At 57.7% G+C, this 21987-nt stretch overlaps 1 protein-coding gene across 1 annotated transcript; it reads left to right on the top strand.

Annotated features, from left to right (window-relative positions):
* Positions 1 to 9788: 9788 nt before the first annotated feature.
* Positions 9789 to 21495, top strand: LOC144264761 (avidin-like). Its single transcript, XM_077816568.1, has 4 exons — positions 9789 to 9947; positions 13746 to 13953; positions 18485 to 18605; positions 20605 to 21495. The coding sequence occupies exons 1-4, from the start codon at positions 9876 to 9878 to the stop codon at positions 20672 to 20674; spliced, it is 471 nt and encodes a 156-aa protein (XP_077672694.1). The 5' UTR covers positions 9789 to 9875; the 3' UTR covers positions 20675 to 21495.
* The last annotated feature ends 492 nt before the right edge of the window (positions 21496 to 21987 follow it).

Here is a 21987-nt window from a genome sequence, read left to right as displayed (position 1 = left end):
TTCAGATGGGTAAGCGAGATAACTGCCTGAGGCCTTCTTCATATTTGTGAATTGGGCATTGAGTCGTTATATGGTCCCTGGTCTGTTCTGGGTGGCCAGTCACACACTGGAGAGTCTTTACTTTTCCATTTGTGCAGCAAGTATCCACATCCGCCATGGTTTGTGCGGATACAGATTAGGGTTCCCATGAGCTTTGTGGGAGATTGAAGCCAGGAATCATCTGCATCCGGTTTTTTACAAGGTGTTTATTTGTGACTTCTTGTGACTCCATTCGGCTTTCCAAGCTTCATCAGGGTTGAAGGTGCATTGTTGAAGGCTAAATGCGAGGGTCCAAAAGGGCTCACGTGACTTCAAGCGATGGTGTGGGACGTTGCTAAGGTCCTGGTGGATGGGAAAACATTCGTTTTCCACGATCCTCTGGAATTCCCGAAGGGTTGCAGCATCGCAGCGAATGGATGGGGGAGCCATGTGTGACAGCACCAGCAGCCAAGGCGTTGGGGTCAACTTCAGCTGGACATCAACAAGTTGAGTGTGGCTACTTCTGGTCCATGCTGGTGCCCAGTACTCAGCTATGGGGTCAACAAGGGCCCTTGCTGATGTCCGTAATACTGATGCTGATGGTCCCCAGCTTGTGCTAGCCAGTTTCTGGACCAGGTTGACCCTTGTCTTCATCTTGGCAGCTACCTTCTTCAGATGGTTGTGGAAGGTTAGTGTGTGATCCAGCTTCCCTGCAGGATAGGTCGGCATGGGGTCATGTTGCGCAGTGTAGCCGCAGAAGGTCACTTTCAGGGTGTGCTCAGTGTTCCTGTTATCAAGATGGAATGCAGTGCTGTGGTTTTGTGAGGATTTGCCTTGAGCTTCCCTTTCCAGAAATATTCCTCCCTGGTGTTTAGGTCCCCATTCAAGGTGGACTTGAGGTCGTTGAAGGTGGCTACTTGCATTGCCAGGGCAAGATCATCCACATATGCAACTTTGCGCGACTTCATTGGAGGCATGTTGCTCGTGTAGATATTGAAAATTGTCGGCGCGAGTAGTCAGCCTTGTGGCAGCCCATTGTTGAGGAACTGGGGTGAACTGACTTTGTTGCCCAAGTGGACACATAGCTGCCTACTGCTCAGCATCATCCATAGCAGACATAGTGTTTTGTGGCAGCGAGTGATCCTTGCGAGCTTCAGCATCAAGCCTTTAATCTAGCCCATGTCGTAGGCAGATGACAGGTCTATAAAGCTGCACCCGTCTCAGATTTCCTCTGGAATCTGGCCTCCCTGTGGCTTACAAGGGCCAAAACTTGGTCACAACAACTGTGTTTAGGCCAGAAAGACAAGGCCATTGCAGAGACGCTAAATGAATTCTTTGCATCAGTCTTCACTGCAGCAGATGGGAGGGAGATTCCCACACCTGAGCCATTCTTTTCAGGTGACAAATCTGAGGAATGTCCCAGATTGAGGTGTCAATAGAAGAGGTTGTGATGTTCCCCTGGTGTTATCTGGACTGGTGATCTGCTAGGTCACTCCAATCCTTGACTCTGGGAGCCAGCCTGACCCTGCTCTGCTCTGAGAACCCCCACTCCCGGGCTGTTCACTCACAGCCTCTGGCATGTCAGCTGCTCCTTGGATTGTGCAAGTGAATGACGCTAGCCAATATCTCCGGTCCCAGACACAACCCTAGGAACCTCCATCTTGCAGTGTCCAGTTATGCCCGCTGGACGCTGCAAGCTTGTATGAGTTCATCAATTTAAAAAAGAAATTGATATGTACCAGGCTTGTTATCCCAAGGGGAGTCTCTGACATGCTTCAAACTAAACGCCCTGCTTCAGGTAGAATAAACAGACAGATGTATTAACTATAAAGATAGATTTTAAGTGATTATAAGTCAAAATATAACAAGTCAGTGTCACGGAGTGTGGGGGAGTCCAGGCCCTGCACCCCTCTTCCTGGGATTCACTGAGACTCTCAGCCAGCCAGTAAAACAGAAGGTTTATTGGACCACAGGAACACAGTCCACAACAGAGCTTGTGGGTACACCCAGGACCCCTCAGCCAAGTCCTTCTGGGGGAGCAGGGAGCTTAGACCCCAGCCCTGGGGTTCCCTGTGTTCCTCCACCCAGCCCCAAACTGAAACTAAACCCACCCAGCAGGTTCCCTGCTGCAGCCTCCGTCCACATTCCTGGGCAGAGGTGTTACCTCCCCCTCCTGGCTCAGGTGACAGGCTCTCAGGTCTCCCATCCCCAGGGCACATTCCCAGGTCAACACTCCCCCCTCCCTGCTGAGTCACATCGTCACACCATGTGAATATGATGAAGCCATATTATGCCAGGGGGAATGTGGTGTTGGCCGTGTGTGGACATTGGGAGGAGCAGGGAGATGACCCTTTAGTAGATCTATTCCCTGGGACCAGAGCTGGTTCCCCCCTGGAAACAATTCCCCTCTCGGATCAGCTAACCCCTGCCCAGCAAGCTGAGGTCAGGGGGGTGCTGCATCCGTACCGACAGCTGTTTTCCAACCAGCCTGGACGCACTAATCTGACTGTCCACCGGGTGCAGATGGGGTCACACCCACCGATAAGATGATCCCCCTTCCGAGTCACAGGGAAAACTGCTCAGGGCTTGGAAAGAGAGGTCCGGGACATGCTGGCTTTGGGGGTGATCCAGCCATCGGCCAGCCCTTGGGCCTCGCCGGTGGTGCTGGTCCCCAAAAAGGACGGGTCGATCCGGTTCTGTGTGAACTATCGGAAGCTCAATGCCATCACTGTATCTGATGCCTACCCCATGCCCAGGCCGGACGAGCTCCTAGACAAGCTGGGAGGAGCTCGGTACCTTACCACCATGGACCTTACAAAGGGCTACTGGCAAGTGCCGCTGGATGCAGATGCCCGGCTGAAATCGGCCTTTATCACCCCTCTGGGGCTCTAGGAGTTCCTGACCCTGCCTTTCGCCCTCAAGGGAGCACCGGCCACCTTCCAGCACCTGGTGGACCAGCTCCTGAGGGGGGTGGAGAGTTTTGCTGTGGCGTATATTGATGACATCTGTGTCTTTAGCCAGACCTGGGAGGACCACGTGTCCCAGGTTAGACAAGTGCTGGACCGACTCCAGGGGGCTGGGCTGACTGTAAAAGCGGAGAAGTGCAAGGTGGGGATGGCGGAAGTATCTTACCTGGGCCATCGGGTGGGGAGCGGCCGCCTAAAGCCAGAACCAGCCAAGGTGGAGGTGATCAGAGACTGGCCCACTCCCCACACCAAAAAGCAGGTCCAAGCCTTTATTGGGATGGCAGGATACTACCGAAGATTTGTGCCCCACTTTAGTGCCATAGCCACCCCCATCACTGAGCTACGCAAGAAGGGGAAGCCAGACAAGGTGGTCTGGACCGAGCAGTGCCAGGAGGCTTTCCGGGCGCTGAAGGAGGCTCTGGTCAGTGGCCCAGCTCTGGCAAACCCAGACTTTGACAAGCCCTTTGTGGTGTTCACCGACGCCTCCGACACGGGACTGGGGGCGGTGTTAATGCAGGAGGATGGAAAGGGGGAGAGACACCCCATCGTGTACCTGAGTAAGAAGTTGCTACCCCGGGAGCAACACTACGCGGCCATCGAGAAGGAGTGCCTGGCCATGGTGTGGGCCCTCAAGAAACTAGAGCCCTATCTCTTCGGGCGACACTTCACCGTCTACACCGACCACTCTCCCCTGACCTGGCTGCACCAGATGAAAGGAGCCAACGCCAAACTGCTGAGATGGACCCTGCTCCTGCAGGATTACGACATGGACGTGGTCCACGTGAAGGGAAGTGCCAACCTGATAGCGGATGCGCTGTCCCGGAGAGGGGGCCCCGAACTTCCCCAGATCACTGGTCACAGTGACCCCGCTCAGTTCAGTCTCGAAGGGGGGAGAGACATGACGATGTGACACAGCAGGGAGGGGGGAGTGTTGACCTGGGAATGTGCCCTGGAGATGGGAGACCTGAGAGCCTGTCACCTGAGCCAGGAGGGGGAGGTAACACCTCTGCCCAGGAATGTGGACGGAGACTGCAGCAGGGAACCTGCTAGGTGGGTTTAGTTTTCAGTTTGGGGCTGGGGAGAGGAACACAGGGAACCCCAGGGCTGGGGTCTAAGCTCCCTGCTCCCCCAGAAGGACGTGATTGAGGGGTCCTGGTTGTACCCACAAGCTCTGTTGTGGACTGTGTTCCTGTGGTCCAATAAACCTTCTGTTTTACTGGCTGGCTGAGAGTCTCAGTGGATCCCAGGAAGAGGGGTGCAGGGCCTGGACTCCCCCACACTTCGTGACAACTGGTGGCAGCGGTGGGATCTACTGCACCCCGTGAACGGCGCTTCCTGCAGTAAGTGACTGGGGAACAGTAAAACGAAGGGGAATTGACGGGGACCAGGCGTGCTGAAGATTCAGAGAGAGACGGTTTCGGGGGGCGGTTAACCCCTGGGAATGTGTGACCAGAGAGAAGGACTTTTGCAGTAACAGGGTCCCCCGGGGGATTGCAGCGAGCGGTCCCAGGGGCGGAGGAGTCTGCAGCTCGACCCTGGCAAAGAGGTGGTGACCTCAAGAAGGACTGGCACACTAAGGGCTTTTCCTGGAAACCGTGGAAAGCTGCCCGGCCTGCGAGTGGCCAGCAGGGAGATGTACGCTAAACGCCTTAAGAGCGACCTGGTGGAGCTGTGCAGGCAGAGGGGGCTGCGCATCGGGAGGTCCACCAAGGAACAGCTGATTGCCCAGTTGGAGGAGAGGGATCGCTTGGATGACCCGATCCCTGTCCCTGAGGGAAGCCGCCCGGCAGACGCAGCGTGGGCCCTGGGGCCTGACCGGGCTGGGAGGGGTCAGACTGCTGCCCAGGACATCCCGAGACCCTTCCTACCTATGTCTGGGGGAGGGGTTGGGGGAAGCCCAGCGAATACCGAGGGCACCCTGACCCCAGCAGCCAGCAGGGGATCCTCCCGGCGGAGCTCCCCATCCCTGGAGCTGAGGCGGTTGGAATGGGAGAGGGAGATGAAAATGAGGGAGCTGGAGGATCATGAAAAACAACGTCAACATGAGGAGAAACAACGTCAACATGAGGAGAAACAACGTCAACATGAGCAGGAGGAGAAGGAGAGGGAACGTCAGGAGAAGGAGAAACAAAGACGGCACGAACTGGAGCTGGCCAGGCTGAGGAGCAGTGGGGCCCCGGCTGTGGTGAGTGAGGGGGGACCCAAGACTGCAAGGAGCTTTGATAAGTGCTTCCTGGCCCAGCGTAAGGAGGGGGAGGACATAGATAGCTTCCTGACGGCCTTTGAGAATGCCTGCGAGATGCACAGGGTTAACCCTGCAGACAGGCTCCAGTTCCTCACCCCCTTACTGGACCCCAAAGCCGTGGAGGTGTACAGCCGAATGACAGGGCCGGAGGCAGGGGACTATGAACTATTCAAACAGGCCCTGCTCCGTGAGTTTGGGCTGACCCCTGAGATGTACCGGAGAAGGTTCCGGAGTCAGCGTAAAACGCCTGAGGTCACCTACCTACAACTGGTCAACCGGATGCAGGGGTATGCCCGCAAGTGGACAGCTGGGGCCCGAGCTAAAGAGGACCTGCTTGACCTAATCGTACTGGAGCAACTGTATGAACAGTGCCCTTCCGACCTGAGGCTGTGGTTGGTGGACAAAAAGCTGGAGAACCCCCAGCACGCAGGGCAGCTGGCCGACGAGTTTGTGAACAGTCGGTCAGGGGGTAGCCGGGAGGAGTCCCAAAAGAACAGGCCCCCCCCGATGCAGAGAGAGAGTCACCAGGGGGCCTCCCAGCGGGGAAATAGGGAGAACCCCCTCCCAAGGGGGATGCCTGGCGTCGGGCCCCTCCGACCTGCTCGAGGGGACCAACGTGACCTGAGCTGCTATCACTGTGGCCAGAGAGGCCACGTACGGACCCAGTGCCCCGGGCTCAGGGACAAACTGAGCAGACCCAACCTACCCAGGGTTAACTGAGTAGGGACCCAGCTGGACGAGGGGCAGACGACCCAGGCAAGGGGGCCTACCAGTTTACCACCTGCTCAGGAGGGAAGAGTACCCCCGGCCAGCTCCGCCAGAGGGCTGGAGGCTCTGGACTCAGGGTGCTCGGTTTACAGGGTGGGCGCGGGGCTGTCCCTCCGGAGAGAGTGCCTTGTTCCCCTGGAGGTGGATGGGAGGAAGGTCAATGGATACTGGGATACGGGCGCGGAGGTGACGCTGGCCCGGCCTGAGGTGGTGGCCCCAGATCGGGTGGTGCCCAACACCTACCTGACCCTGACAGGGGTGGGCGGGACCCCATTTAAGGTGCCCATGGCAAGGGTACACCTGAAATGGGGGGTCAAGGAGGGCCCCAAGGATGTGGGGGTACACCACCATTTGCCCACTGAAGTTTTGATGGGGGGAGACCTAGAGGACTGGCCAAGCAAGCCCCAGACCGCCCTGGTTGTGACCCATAGCCAGAGCCGGCGAGGGGCACTGCTCCCTGACCTCGGGGAGGGTACCGCACCGGAGGCGCAGGACTCTTCCCTGGTGGGGAGGGAGCGCCGAGGGGCACGGCTCAGAGAGGCTGAGGCCTCAGACCTGGCCACTGAGGGGGAACCGGGCCCCATCCCTTCCCCAGCCGCTGAGTTCCAGGCCGAGTTGAGGAAAGATCCCTCCTTGCGGAAGCTCAGGGACCTGGCCGACCTTGGTGTGGGACGGACCATGAGGAGAGGCTGCCAGGAGAGGTTCCTGTGGGAGAAGGGGTTCCTGTACCGAGAATGGGCTCCCACAAGGGAAGTAGAGTCCTGTGGGACCAGGAGGCAGCTGGTGGTCCCCCAGAAGTATCGCCGCAAGCTACTGTACCTGGCCCATGACATCCCCCTCTCAGGGCACCAGGGAATCCGACAGCTCCACCACATAGTTTACCTCATTGAGCTGCTTGACGACCTTGAAAGGGCCCTCCCAGGCGGCCTGTAGTTTGTTCTTTCTCACAGGGATGAGAACCATCACCGGATCCCCGGTGGCGTAGGCACGGGCCCGTGCCGTGCGGTCATACCAGACCTTCTGCTTCCTCTGGGCTCTGGCCAGATTCTCCCTGGCCAGGCCCATGAGTTCAGCCAGTCTCTCTCGGAAGATCAGGACATACTCCACCACTGACTCTCCATCGGCAGTGGCCTTCCCCTCCCATTCGTCTCTCATCAGGTCCAGGGGGCCCCTCACCCTCCTTCCATATAACAGTTCGAAAGGCGAAAATCCGGTAGACTCCTGGGGCACCTCCCTGTACGCGAACAGCAGGTGAGGTAAGTATTTGTCCCAATCCTGCGGGTGCTGGTTCATAAAGGTTTTCAGCATCATCTTTAGCGTCCCGTTAAACCTCCCCACCAGCCCATTGGACTGGGGGTGATAAGCTGAGGCCCAGTCGTGCCGGACCCCACATTTCTCCCACAAGCACCAGAGCAGGGCCAACATGAAGTTGGAGCCTTGGTCTTTCCAGACTTCCTTGGGGAACCCTACGCGGCTGAAAATGGTCAGGAGCGCATCGGCCACGGTGTCTGCTTCAATGGAAGCTAAGGGCACTGCCTCGGGGTAGCGGGTGGCAAAATCTACCACCACCAGAATGTATTTCTTCCCCGACCGGGTCGTCTTGCTGAGAGGCCCCACGATGTCCATGGCCACCTTCTGGAAAGGCTCCTCTATGATGGGCAAAGGTCTCAAAGCCGCTTTCCCCTTGTCCCGGGCCTTCCCCACCCTCTGACAGGGGTCACAGGATCGGCAATACTGCTGGACCGTGGTAAAGACCCCGGGCCGGTAAAAGTTCTGTAGCAACCTCTGTCACGGAGTCCCCGGGCGATGCTCTGGAACTGCTTCCCACGAAGCCAGGCAGGACTTTGGGGAAGTCTCCTTTCTGTGAGCAGCCTGTCTGCAGGACACACAGCTCACCCGGCTTCCACCTTCCTGGGTCTGACCTCAGAGCATTCAGCATCCTCTGCCCCTCCGTGCGCTTCCCACAGTGAGTCCGCCCAGGCGGGGCTCCTGGGGAAGCCAGAGGGTCCTGCCCCCCAACTCCACAGTCAGACGGGACTCTCAGCCAGCCAGTAAAACAGAGGTTTATTAGACGACAGGAACATGGTCTAACACAGAGCTTGTAGGTGCAGAGAACAGGACCCCTCAGCTGGGTCCATTTTGGGGGGCAGTGAGCCAGACAACCACGTCTGCCCTTCACTCCATGTCCCAGCCAGCCCCCAACTGAAACTCCCTCCAGCCCCTCCTCCTCTGGGCTTTGTCCCTTTCCCGGGCCAGGAGGTCACGGGATTCCTTTGTTCTCCAACCCCTTTAGCTCTCACCTTGCAGGCGGGACAGGCCCAGGCCATCAGTTGCCAGGAAACAGGGTGTCGGCCATTCTCTGTGTCCAGACCCCTGCACACACCTGCCCTCTAGGGCTCTGCAGTGATCATACACCCTAACCCCACCACCCAGACACTTAAAAACTGCCTAGGGGAAACTGAGGCACCCCCACACTATTCAGAGGAACCATTAAGAACAGTCCCACTTTGTCACAGGGGGTTCCAAAGAGGTTGGAGCTCAGCTGTTCTCAGTGGTGGCAGATGACAGAACAAGGAGTAATGGTCTCAAGTTGCAGGGGGGAGGTTTAGGTTGGATATTAGGAAAAACTTTTTCACTAGGAGGGTGGTGAAGCACTGGAATGGGTTACCTAGGGAGGTGGTGCAATCTCCTTCCTTAAAGGTTTTTAAGGCCCGGCTTGACAAATACTTGGCTGGGATGATTTAATTGGGGATTGGTCCTGCTTTGAGCAGGGGGTTGGACTAGGTGACGTCCTGAGGTCTCTTCCAACCCTAAACTTCTATGATTCTATGATTCTATCTGAGTTAAAGAAAATCAGTGACAGAAACTGGATTAAATGCTCCCATTTAAAGGGACCCAGCATCTCGTCAGAGCTGGTTTTGGTTTTGGGTTGGTGGCCCCATCCCTCCCCGTCCTGCGGATCCCTCCTGTGCCTGCCCACCCCCCTGGGTCCCCTCCTTCCCTCTGCAGGCCACGGCCTCCTGTGATTCTTCAGCTGACCCCTCCCCTGTTGGCATTTCTGCCCCTCAGCCCGGCCCCAGCTCTGTCCCCACAGCGCTTGGCACTGCTCTGTCCTGCTCTTGCCCTCTCGTCCTGCTGTTGCGGCTGCCCACATGTTCTCTCTTCACTCGCCCCGTTCCTGAGGGTGACTAGTTGCCGTCCTGATTCCTCATCCATGAGTCACGTTTGCTGGCCCTTTAGCGTCGTGTCGCTGGCAGCCTTTGCCGTTGCAAGGTGCTGTGTGTTCACAGAAACCACCCGGAAATGGGGGCCCATTTCCCTGCGCTGCTGTTCGTACATATTCTCCGGAGCCGTGCAGAGCCACCCCGTGGGGAGGAACCAGCAGCTCTTGGGTCCCCCAGGGGGGCCGTTACTGCCGCCTTCGCCGGTCAATTGTCTCATTGCAACAGTCGCAGAACCTTTGGACTCCACTGTTCCTGGGCCTCAGGGCCCAGCGAGGAGCGAACCTGATGAGCCTCTGCACCAAAGTGCTCTCAGCCAGGCCTGGGCCTGGCTCCATTGCTTCACACAGACTCAACCGATGCTCTGGGCATCAGGGGTTTCCAGAGAGCCACAGTCCTGGCCTCGCGTTCGGTCGGAAGTTGCACAACACTGCTCGGGTCACACGGCCCTTTTCACTTTCTCTTTCTTTTCCTCAGAAATTAAACTTAAGCAAAAATCTCTATTTCTTGGAACTGCTAATCAGTAAATAACCAGCACCCATCCCAGCCCCGCCTGTGTCTAGGGTTATAAATAGGGGCCTGAGTGGGAGTCCCAGACATGAGTCCCTGGAAGGAGATTCCTCTGGCACCCGTGGGCAGCCTCCACTCGCAGTAACAATGGGGAAAATGGGTTTCTCTCTGGTCCTTGCCCTGTTTCTGGTGACCGTTGGTGCCTCTTCAGAGAGAAAGGTACTACACAGGGCAAGGGGCCGAGGGGGCTGGGCGCTGGTTCTGGGGTGTCTCCGGCCGGGGCAGGGCGAGGGGCTGAGGGGGCCAGGCGCTGGCTCTGGGGTGTCTCAGGTCGAGGGCCCGAGGGGGCCGGGCGCTGGCTCTGGGGCGTGTCAGGGCGAGGGCCCGAGGGGGCCGGGCGCTGGCTCTGGGGCGTGTCAGGGCGAGGGGCCGAGGGGGCCGAGTGCTGACTCTGGGGTGTCTCCGGCCGGGGCAGGGCAAGGGGCCGAGGGGGCAGGGTGCTGGCTCTGGGGTGTCTCAGGGTGGGGCAGGGCGAGGGGCCGAGGGGGCCGGGCGCTGGCTCTGGGGTGTCTCAGGTCGAGGGCCCGAGGGGGCCGGGCGCTAGCTCTGGGGCGTGTCAGGGCGAGGGCCCGAGGGGGCCGGGCGCTGGCTCTGGGGCGTGTCAGGGGAAGTCATCCAGGGAAGTCCCGGATGACTGGAAAAAGGCTAATGTAGTGCCCATCTTTAAAAAAGGGAAGAAGGAGGATCCTGGGAACTACAGGCCAGTCAGCCTCACCTCAGTCCCTGGAAAAATCATGGAGCAGGTCCTCAAAGAATCAATCTTGAAGTACTTGCATGAGAGGAAAGTGATCAGGAACAGCCAGCATGGATTCACCAAGGGAAGGTCATGCCTGACTAATCTAATCGCCTTTTATCATGAGACTACTGGTTCTGTGGATGAAGGGAAAGCAGTGGATGTATTGTTTCTTGACTTTAGCAAAGCTTTTGACACGGTCTCCCACAGTATTCTTGTCAGCAAGTTAAAGAAGTATGGGCTGGATGAATGCACTATAAGGTGGGTAGAAAGCTGGCTAGATTGTCGGGCTCAACAGGTAGTGATCAATGGCTCCATGTCTAGTTGGCAGCCGGTGTCAAGTGGAGTGCCCCAGGGGTCGGTGCTGGGGCCGGTTTTGTTCAATATCTTCATAAATGATCTGGAGGATGGTGTGGATTGCACTCTCAGCAAATTTGCGGATGATACTAAACTGGGAGGAGTGGTAGATACGCTGGAGGGGAGGGATAGGATACAGAAGGACCTAGACAAATTGGAGGATTGGGCCAAAAGAAATCTGATGAGGTTCAATAAGGATAAGTGCAGGGTCCTGCACTTAGGACGGAAGAATCCAATGCACCGCTACAGACTAGGGACCGAATGGCTAGGCAGCAGTTCTGCGGAAAAGGACCTAGGGGTGACAGTGGACGAGAAGCTGGATATGAGTCAACAGTGTGCCCTTGTTGCCAAGAAGGCCAATGGCATTTTGGGATGTATAAGTAGGGGCATAGCGAGCAGATCGAGGGACGTGATCGTCCCCCTCTATTCGACATTGGTGAGGCCTCATCTGGAGTACTGTGTCCAGTTTTGGGCCCCACACTACAAGAAGGATGTGGATAAATTGGAGAGAGTCCAGCGAAGGGCAACAAAAATGATTAGGGGTCTAGAACACATGACTTATGAGGAGAGGCTGAGGGAGCTGGGATTGTTTAGCCTGCAGAAGAGAAGAATGAGGGGGGATTTGATAGCTGCTTTCAACTCCCTGAAAGGGGGTTCCAAAGAGGATGGCTCTAGACTGTTCTCAATGGTAGCAGATGACAGAACGAGGAGTAATGGTCTCAAGTCGCAGTGGGGGAGGTTTAGATTGGATATTAGGAAAAACTTTTTCACTAAGAGGGTGGTGAAACACTGGAATGCGTTACCTAGGGAGGTGGTAGAATCTCCTTCCTTGGAAGTTTTTAAGGTCAGGCTTGACAAAGCCCTGGCTGGGACGATTTAACTGGGAATTGGTCCTGCTTCAAGCAGGGGGTTGGACTAGATGACCTTCAGGGGTCCCTTCCAACCCTGATATTCTATGATTCTATGATTCTATGATTCTATGATTCAGGGCGAGGGCCCGAGGGGGCCGGGCGCTGGCTCTGGGGCGTGTCGGGGCGAGGGGCCGAGGGGGCCGAGTGCTGACTCTGGGGTGTCTCCGGCCGGGGCAGGGCAAGGGGCCGAGGGGGCAGGGTGCTGGCTCTGGGGTGTCTCAGGGTGGGGCAGGGCGAGAGGCCGAGGGGGCCGGGTGCTGGCTCTGGGGTGTCTCAGGTCGAGGGGCCGAGGGGGCTGGGCGCTGGCTCTGGGGCGTGTGAGGTCGAGGGCCCGAGGGGGCCGGGCGCTGGCTCTGGGGTGTCTCAGGGTGGGGCAGGGCAAGGGGCCGAGGGGGCCGGGCGCTGGCTCTGGGGCGTGGCAGGGCGAGGGGCCGAGGGGGCCGGGCGCTGGCTCTGGGGTGTCTCAGGTCGAGGGGCCGAGGGGGCTGGGCGCTGGCTCTGGGGCGTGTGAGGTCGAGGGTCCGAGGGGGCCGGGCGCTGGCTCTGGGGCGTGTCAGGGCGAGGGCCTGAGGGGGCCGGGCGCTGGCTCTGGGGCGTGGCGGGGCGAGGGGCCGAGGGGGCCGGGCGCTGGCTCTGGGGTGTCTCCGGCCGGGGCAGGGCGAGGGGCCGAGGGGGCCGAGCGCTGGCTCTGGGGTGTCTCCGGCCGGGGCAGGGAGCAGTGAGAGCCGGAGGGGAGTGATGGGCGATGGGTCAGGCGCTGCAATGACCCGTGGGGGTGAGGGCAGGCGGGGGGCCTTTCCCCACGTTGGGATCCCGCTCTGGAGGCAACGCAGCCCCGTCGGGCACAGCGACCTGCGGGCTGAGCGCCGCACGCCCCACTCAGCCAGGCAGGTTGTGTCCCGGTGAGGAGATGTCTCGGGGACCGGAGAAGAAATGCCCTGAGGTGGTGACGGTGCCAAGCCAGGGAGCCCCACCAGGGCCCGAGGCTCCAGCTCACCAAGCTCGAGCAACCCACGGGGGGCCTGGAGCCGCTCCCTGCCGGAGCCGCCAAGCAGGACGCTCAGTGCAACGGGCTGGAAGCCGCAGGCTCAGCTTCTCAGAGCCCCGCGTTGCCCCGTCAGCAGAGATCAAACACGACTGAGCGGTTCCCTCAAATCGGAAATCCCTTTTGTCCTTCAAGAGCACCCGGGTCTCAGCCCCCAGCTCGCGGGTCCCTGTCTCCCTGAGCCGCTGGGGGCTGGAACTGGGCGGATTTCACTGCTGCTTTGCCTGGGCATTCGCCTTCTCGGGTCCGAAACGTCCCAGGCCAGGGTCACTCTGGGGACTGGGCTTTCTGAGCAGCCTTGGCAGGGGCAGCTCGGCTGCGGATCCCTCCCCGTGCCGTGGGCGTAGGAGAGGCCAGGCGGCACCCAGAGCACCCCCGGGTGGGGCCGGAGACAGCACGTCCCGGACGACGTTGCGCTGCACCTGTCCCGTCCTCGTGCCCAGCAGTCCCAGGGCAGACCTGCTCCGGGGGACCGGGAGAGGTGCCAGCGGCAGGGAACCGGCCACCTCTCTCGGGCCCCTCGGGGCCCTGCGGCTCCGGGGGACGGACGGCTGCTGTCTCCCCTGCCTCAGAGACGCTCCCCTCGTTGTGTGTGGGGAGGGGACGGTGGGGTGGAGAGAGGAAGGGGGACGCCTCCTCCGTACCCCCGGGTTTGGAGAGAGAAGGCAGAGCCCCCGCCCAGTGGCAGAGGGAGGCCGGGTGCTGTGGTTGGGAGGGTTTTATGTTTATTGGGCAGGGGGTTCCCCTCAATGGCCAGGAGTCAGAGCACAGACCCCCTTGGTCACTGGTCGTCCTCTGCTTTGTGGGGTCTGTGTCCTGCGTTTAGGGCTCTCGGGGTCACAGCCTCAGCTGGGGTCTGACCCGCCTGACTCCACCATCCCCCTCCCGCTGACTGCACCCCCCTCTTTCAGTGCATCCTGACTGGAGACTGGCAGAACGACCTGGGCTCTAACATGACCATCTCTGCCGTGAACGAGGCCGGGCAGTTCTCTGGGTTGTACCACACAGCGGTGTCAGCCACAAAAAAGCAGATCCTCGTGTCGCCCCTGAACGGATCCCAGCATGTCGACAACCTGGAGCAGCCAACCTTCGGGTTCACCGTCAAATGGAGCTTCTCAGGTATGTGGCCCAGTGGCTTTGGGGACAGGGCTGGCCTTACCATGAGGCGAACTGAGGCGCCAGACGGTGGGGGGGCACCACTAGGACCCAGAGTGTAGAAAATTGTGTCTGCTGCGGATTCTCTCTGCTCGAGATGCCCAGAGAGGGGGGAGTGCTGGGCTGGAGGAAGGAGGGCACAAGAGACATAAGAGGCAGGCAGGAGAAAGGTGAGAGGGAATCACAGAAAGCAGCAAGAGCTGCAGGGAGAGAGAGGAGGAGGAGCCTCTTATGTACCTCTCTAGCACCCCAGGAGCCTGGACTGATTAACCCCAGATTCTCGGGGAGCTTCCTGTGTCCTCCTGCGTCCCTGAACCCACTTGAGGAGAACAGGCCGTCAACTGAAGGAGTAGGAGCCAGTTAGGCCCTTAAGACGCTGACATCTTCCCTCCCTCAGGCCCTGCTACCAGCCTGCTTATTTGTCCCCTTCAACTGAGTGTTGAGAGCCACTATAGCTGGCCCAGAACAGCAGCCATGAGTGAAAGAAGAAAACGCCCCTCTGGGGCAGCATTCAGAAAAAGAAAGCAAGCAAAGGAAGCTTTTCTATCTAAGCGGGAAGGAGCTCTCCTGAGATACGTAGACACAAATATTCACGATGAGCCTTCCGGCCCCAGGGAGGATGTGAGTGGTGAGGAGAGGCCTGATCTTCCAGTCAGTCAGAGTGCAGGTGACCTGGCAGCTACTGCAGCATCCGTATCTCCATCTCAAATGGATGTAGCCATGCACATTCCTGAAGAAAAGTGTAGATCAGAGAAGTATGTGGTGGAGGCGCAAGAAACGGCTGCTGCTGAGTTTAGTTCCTTAAGTCTAGAGGATCCAGGACTGTGGACCCCCCTGAGCAGTAGCCTGAGGGACTTCCTTGTACTGCACGGGCCACAGCAAATGAAAAACTTCATGTCCCCAAAGACAATGGTGGTCAGTGATGCAGCATCAGCAACTTCTAGTGAGGCTGCTGAATTTTTTAATGCAATTCAAAGCATCGATGGATCTTTCTCTGCATCAACTCATCGATGGCAAATTTTGAAGCAACATCTGGGAACATCCTCTCTGACACTGAAACCAGTGAGTGCCAAACAATGGGAAAGTCGAGTGGAGGCGATAAAGCCTCTCAAACACCAAATTGGGAAGATAGATGATGTCATAGTTGCCATTATGGAGGATAATGCTGTGACAGGAACTGTTCATGGGAGAACAGTGGCAGAGGGAAATGGAATCACCAGAAACATACCTAACTTCAAATTTCCGTGTGGCTTAGTGTTGTGGCATGACATACTGTTTGAAATAAATGTTGTAAGCAAGAGACTCCAAGGTGTTGACCTTGATATATCTGGAGCAATGGAACAACTGGACAGAGCAAAGTCATACCTATGGTCTTACCGGTCAGATGAGGGATTTCAAAAAGTTCTGAAGAGTGCACAGAAGTTGGCAGAGGAACTTCACACTGAAGCTATTTTCCCACCCATTCAAGAACACAAGAGTTACCGAAGAAGAAGACATTTTGATTACGAGGCACAGGATAATCCCATAAGAGACCCCAAACAACAATTCAAAGTTGAATTCTTTAACCAGGTGCTAGATTGTGCAATACAGGCAGTTGAAGAACGTTTCATGCAGCTCAGGGAACACAGCAGTAGATTTGGGATGTTGTATGATATTCCCAAACTCCTCACGATACCTGAAGAAGACCTACACCAGCAATGCAGGGCACTAGAGACAGTGTTGATGACACATGATGACATGCGCGATATTGATGCGAGTGATTTAGGGGATGAACTGAAAGCCCTTTCAAGATACATTTCAGCAGGATCAACTCCAAAGGCTGTTCTGGAATATATGTGCACAAATAAGATGGCCACCCTCTTTCCACATGCTTTTGTTGCTCTGCGTATACGTCTAACACTTCCTGTAACAGTTGTGAGTGGAGAACGCAGCTTCTCCAAGCTGAAGTTAATAAAAACATGTCTACGCGCCACACTGACACAGGAGAGGCTGGTCGGCCTTGCCACCATCTCAACAGAGCATGAGCTGGCCCAGACTATGGACCTTCAGCAGGAAGCAGTTCAAATCTTTGCAACCAAGAAGGCTCAGAAAGCACCACTTTGGCTATTCAAACAGATACAAATGCCGGTGTTTACTATGCAGACAAGAAACGTTACATTCGCTATTCAGGCGTTTGAAAGTTAAGTGTTACTTAAAATGTTTGAACAAGGCATTTTAAGTCGTGAGTTCTCCTTTACTGGGGTAGGTAGCAGAGCAGCACCCTGAGAGGAGTAAAACAGGAAGAAGGCAGAATTGAGACCTTTCAAAGTTTTGGCCCATGCGAGGGGGTATGGGGGCCTCATTTGAGCTCCCCACCTCAGGTACCAAAATGTTGTGGGCCAGCCCTGTTCGGGGGGTCGCAGGGAGAGGAACTCGGTGCTCAATGGATAGGCTGAAATCCCCCCAGCTCCACCTGGGGCAGTGCCTGGCGCCCCCCACCCGGCCCACCCCAGGCCATCTTCCGCAGCCTCCTCCTCCTCCTCCCATTCGTGACCCTGCCTGTCGCAGGCCACCCCTTTGGCCTGGCACTGCCTCCCCATCTCATGCACCCAATGGCCAGCAACCTGCTGTGGCTGACAAGGCTCATCACAACGTAGTGATCCTCCCCGCCCCCCACAACACTCAGTAACTTTGGTTCCTGTGCCAAAGTCCCTGCCATCATTTCACCTCCTCTCTGGGTGGGGAACCAGCTGTTTGCCCTGGGACACTTCTGTTCTGGAGGGGCACGTTTTGGCAAAGTGGTTACATTTGCCACATCCTCGGCATTCTTGCCCATATGCAGGATGGTTCCTATGGCATGGTCACGGCCGCATTTAGAACAACCCTTCATTGCCCCTGGCTGCTCTTTTTTCACTGGATCCCAGGTTTTTGTTAGCAGCAGGACGGCTTTCAGCCTAGGCGCTTGCCAAAGGCAGACTCAGTGCGATGGGGGCACTTGTCTGTCTGGCTCACCCAGCCCTCCCAGTTGTTTTCAATCATTTCGTCTGCACGATATTATACGTCCGCAGCATGTTCAAGGGTTTGGACAGCCTCGCTCGCACCGCGTTGACACAACACACGCACAGGGCGGTCTCACTGAGCAATTCGCTCGGTTCTCAGTAGTCCCATGATTGTGCTGCCAGGTTTAAATCAGTCACATATTGATCCCCATCGGTCTGACTTCTGGTGAAAAACTGTGCTTCTCACACAGGAAGTTGCTTTGCGGTGCACAGAATGCCTCAGACTCACTCTTTGAGACCTCTATGTTTTCTCCATCTGCATCATCATCAACTTGAAACCTCCCCTCGTGCTCCTTCACCTGTCCAGGAAGAAATAACTCTGTCTGCCGCCATCCATCTATTGTGTCTGCACCCAGAGCCGGTGCCAGGCATAAGCAGACTGAGCAATTGCTTAGGGCCCCAAGCAGCTCAAGGGGGCCCCCTTTAATTATTACTATGTGTTGTGGGGGGGAATATTCCCGCTTAGGGCCCGCAATGGCTGGTTCAGCACTGTCTGCACCACTCACAACACTGCGCACTCAGATCCTTGCTCCCACTTTCGCCATTTCTCTGCTGCACTTCTGCCAAACCCTAACTTTCCTGGAGGCTTTACATGGTCCTCCGCCAGGCACAGGCTCCTTGTCCTGTTCAGCCAGCAGCTTCCCTCCCTGCTCCTGCTGCTCTGCCCCATGCACATGCCTCCTAGGCCCATCTGCATGAAGCAGGCACAGCCCAGTGTTTCATTCAGTGCTCAGAGAATGGGGCAGCTCGTCAGTATCCCTTTAGATTCTCCTTAGGGTGACCAGGTGTCCAGTTTTCGACACGAACACCTGGTCAAAAAGGGATCCTGACAGCCCCGGTCAGCACCTCTGCGCCGCATGGCCCCCAGGAAGCAGCCGGCATGTTCCACTTCTGGCTCCTATGCATAGGGGCAGCCAGGGGGCTCCACACACTGACCCCGCCCCAAGCACTGCCCCCGCAGCTCCCATTGGCCGAGATCTGCGACCAATGGGAGCTACAGAGTCCTCACCTGTGGACGGGGCAGCACGCAGAGCTGCCTGCCCATGCCTCTACCCCAGCCCTGATCCCCCTCCCACCCTCCGGACCCCTCGATCCCAGCCTGGAGCACCCTCCTGCACCCCAAACCCCTCATCCCCAGCCGGAGCTCTCACTCCCTCCCGCACCCCAACCCCCTGCTCCGCCTGGTGATAAGGAGCGAGTGAGTCAGGGTGGGGACAGCGAGAGACAGAGGGAGGGGGAGGGAGTTCTGGGGTCCATCCTGGGCACTGCCAGTGACTCACTGGGGCCTTGGCCTGTCACTTCCCTTCCGTACAATGAGATCACTGTCCGGACCACCTCCCAGGCTGGGCGTGGAGCCTGGGACGTGCTTGTGGGTGAGAGGTGCGGGAGAGGACACCAGGGGTCTCAGGCCGAGTGTCTCTGAGGTTCGCTCTAACCCCTGTTCGATTCCGTGGCAGACTCGACAACCGTCTTCGTGGGCCAGTGCTTCACGGATGATCATGGGGAGGAAACTCTGCAGACCATGTGGCTGCTGCGAGACAAGGCCAAATCCATGCATGATAACTGGAAAGCAACCATGTGAGTGACTGAAAATCCTCATTCCCCAGGGAACAGAATCATCTCCAGTGGTCTGGGTTCGCCATCCCAGGAGATGCACACAGCCTGTGTGGCGGAGACTCAGGTGATGGGGTGGGGACCAGTCCCGTGGCCAGGGGAGACAGGCAATGGCCTGCAGTGGGGAGCAGCACGTCTTCCCCAGACGCTCCTGCACTGACCACTGTGAGCCTGACTCTGGCAGGGAGGAGGAGAGAACTCGGTGACAGGACCATCAGAAAAGCCCCAGAAGTCCTAGGCCTCCTGTAAGCGTTTGGAGCGAGAGACAGTGTCAACGCGGGAGCCCAGACCACACTGGGATGCAGGAGCAAGGCCTCTGCACAGGGAGCGGCTTCAGCACCAAAACTGTCCCCAAGCCAACCCCCGGAACAGGCTGAGAGTCTCTCCGAATCCTAGACATGTAGGGCTGGAAGGGACCCGGAGAGGCCATCCGCTCCATCCTGCCAGGCTGCGGCAGGACCACGTAAACCTAGCCCGTCCCAGACAGGGGGTCCCACCCCTTATTAGAGACCTCCAGGGACGGGCATAGCAAACGCTCCTTGGAAGCCTGTTGCAGTATTGCCCTACCCTGATGGGTGCAAAGCTTTTCCTCAGATCGAACCTCACTCCCCATTGCTGCAGAGTGAGCCCATTGCTTCATGTCCCACCTTCAGCGGACCTGGAGAGCAGCTGATCCCCGTCCTCTTTCCAACAGCCCTTAACACATCTGCAGACGGCCGTCAGGTCCCCCCTCACTCTTCTGTTCTCAAGAATAACCATGCGCAGTATTTCTACCCTTTCCTCAGGTTGCATTTTCTAAACCTTTGATCGTTTTTCTTGCTCTCCTCTGGCCCCTCTCCAATTTCTCCACATCTTTCCTAAAGCGCAGCACCCAGACCTGGACCTGGCCTCCAGCTGAGGCCTCCCCAGCGTGAGGAGAGGACAATCACCTCCCCTCTCGTACATATAACGCTCCTGTTAACACAGCCCTCGATTCGATCAGCCTTTTCCCCAGCTGCATCACGCTGTGGGCTCATGTTCAGTTTGTGATCCACGACACCCCACAGCTGGTTTCAGCAGTGCTCCCTCCTAGCTAGATGATCCCCACTTTGTAGCTGTGCATAGGATTTTTCGCTCCTGGCTGAAGTACTTTGCACTTGTGTTCTTTGAATTTCATCCAGGTGACCTCAGACCAATTGTCCAATTTCTCAAGGTCGCTCTGGATTTTAATCCTGCCCCCCAAGTGCTGCCAGCCCCTCCCAGCCTGGTGTCACCCCCACATTGTATAAGTCCCCTCGCCATGCCATTGTCCAAGTCCTACATGAAAACACTGAGTAGCAGCGGCCCCAGGACTGACCCCTGGGGAGGGGGCCCAGGCCTCTGGTGCTACTTCGTGCCCCTCCCTGCAGCAAGGGAGCTCCTGCCTGGTGACCTGTTTGTGCCCAGCCCTCCTCAGAGCACAGGCTGGCACCCAGCGTGTCAGCAGCCAGGCGGGAGGCTACGGGGGGGTTGGGGGCACCTCCCGGGGGCACCAAGGGGAGATTTGAGCGAGTGGCTGCTGAAGGGCCCCTGCCCTCAATGGCCCTGCTGAGCACCACGGGGATGTGCAGCCTGCGGAGCCCCTGCCCCCCCCCCCCCCCGGGTGCTGCTGGGTGGCTCTGAGGCCCTGCCAGTGTGGGGTACCCACAGCCACGCTGCCTCCCTGGGGTGGACGCCCATATTAATTGTCTGCCAGCCCCCTACCTGCCCCTGCATGGTGCTGCTGGGGGCCCCGTGAGATGGAGCCTGGACGAGGGGCGTTCCCCAGACAGCGGTGCTCAGCACCCGGGCCGGGTGCCCTGGGGATGGGGTGTCTCTCTTTGGGCTTCTCTCCTCAGGCTCATGCACCTTCTGCCCCTGCCTCCTTCCCCCCTCTAGTGTATGGGGCAGCCCCGAGTGCAGGCCCATGCTGGGCCAGTAACCCAGGCTCTGTGCTTCCCCGCAGGGTCGGCACAAACGTTTTCACTCGGATCAAGGTGCAGAACGTGGGCGAATCCGTGAGGAGCGACCTGTGACCAGTGATCCCAGCAGCACCATGACCACACTCTGCAGCCCCAGGGCTCCTGGCCCCCCGTCCGGGACTGTCCTGGGCTCTCTCGAGAGCGTCTCGCCCGGCCTCAGGGCTGTTTGCTGGGCTGCAGAATCGCCCGTCTCTGTCTCCACCTCCCCCTCGCTCTCCGGTGACCCCCCCAGAATCGCTGTCCCCACCCCCCCATGCTGCAGTTTAGTTCCTTTCCCAGTAAAGCTCTAGCACGGGAGGCAAATGAGTCTCTGGTGTTTTTACCGCTCTTGGCCCTGGGGGTGAAGCTGTTGCTGAGCCGTGAGTCCCACCTGCCCCTCCCTGGATTCCCTGGGAGGTGCCGGATTCTCTCCCGTTAGCCGGGCCCTTCCTGGGACACCCCTTGGCAGGTTCATTCCCCTGGGTCGCTCCTTTGCTCCCTGGACACTCAATAACAGATTTAAAAGTAGACATCCTTCAACAAAAAAACTTCAGAAACACACTTCAAAGAGAAACTGCAGAGCTACAATTCATCTGCAAACTTACAACCATTAATTTGGGCTTGACCAGGGACTGGGAGTGGCTGGCTCACTACAAAAGCAACTTTCCCTCTCTTGGTATTGACATCTCCTCATCAGCTATTGGGAGTGGACCACATCCCCCCTGACTGAACTGGCCTTGTCAGCCCTGGTTCTCCCCTTGTAAGGTATCTCCCTTCTCTTCATGTGCCAGTATAACTATGCCTGTATCTGTAATTTTCACTCCATGCATCTGAAGAAGTGGGTTTTTTACCCATGAAAGCTTATGCCCAAAGAAATCGGGTTAGTCTTTAAAGTGCCACTGACTCCTCGTTGTTTTTGTGGATACAGACTGACACGGTGAGCCCCCGCTACTCCATTGCTCACTGCCCATCGCTCTGTCCAGAGGCACCCGCTATCAGCCTGGACTCAGCTCAGCCTGGTGCTCTGGTCTGGGAGTCCCTGGGTGTCCCTGTTACCCCAACTCCCAACCACTTTGCTACTGAAATATCCAAGTCTGAGGCAGAAACTGAGGGACCGTCTAGACCTGCCTGAGCAGCCAGGTCTGAAAGGGGTCAGGCTGCATCACACCCGGAAGACTGGGGCACAGGGATTTCTGAACCCGGTCATAACCCACCCACCTGCAGAGACCGCCCTGCGCTCGGAGCGCCGCAGCATCCTGGCTGAACGTCCAGCTCAGAGGCCCTTTGGGCACGGGGCAAGAGGCTGCAGAGCGAGTGCGATTCCCTGTCTCTGCACAACCTCGCTCCCCAGGCTGGCCAGGAGCTGTGCTCCATTTTCCGTCCCCAGG

This window comes from Eretmochelys imbricata, chromosome 5, assembly GCF_965152235.1.
Source record: "Eretmochelys imbricata isolate rEreImb1 chromosome 5, rEreImb1.hap1, whole genome shotgun sequence".
NCBI classification, from domain to species: Eukaryota; Metazoa; Chordata; order Testudines; family Cheloniidae; genus Eretmochelys; species Eretmochelys imbricata.
This window is presented reverse-complemented; position numbering and strand designations above follow the sequence as displayed.

Bases quoted from the DNA above. Each gene is read 5' to 3' on its own strand.
- LOC144264761 (XM_077816568.1), top strand. From the start codon at position 9,876: ATGGGGAAAATGGGTTTCTCTCTGGTCCTTGCCCTGTTTCTGGTGACC. The intron at 9,948-13,745 runs GTACTACACAGG...CCCCTCTTTCAG, and splicing joins GTGCCTCTTCAGAGAGAAAG to TGCATCCTGACTGGAGACTG. The intron at 18,606-20,604 runs GTGAGTGACTGA...GCTTCCCCGCAG, and splicing joins GATAACTGGAAAGCAACCAT to GGTCGGCACAAACGTTTTCA.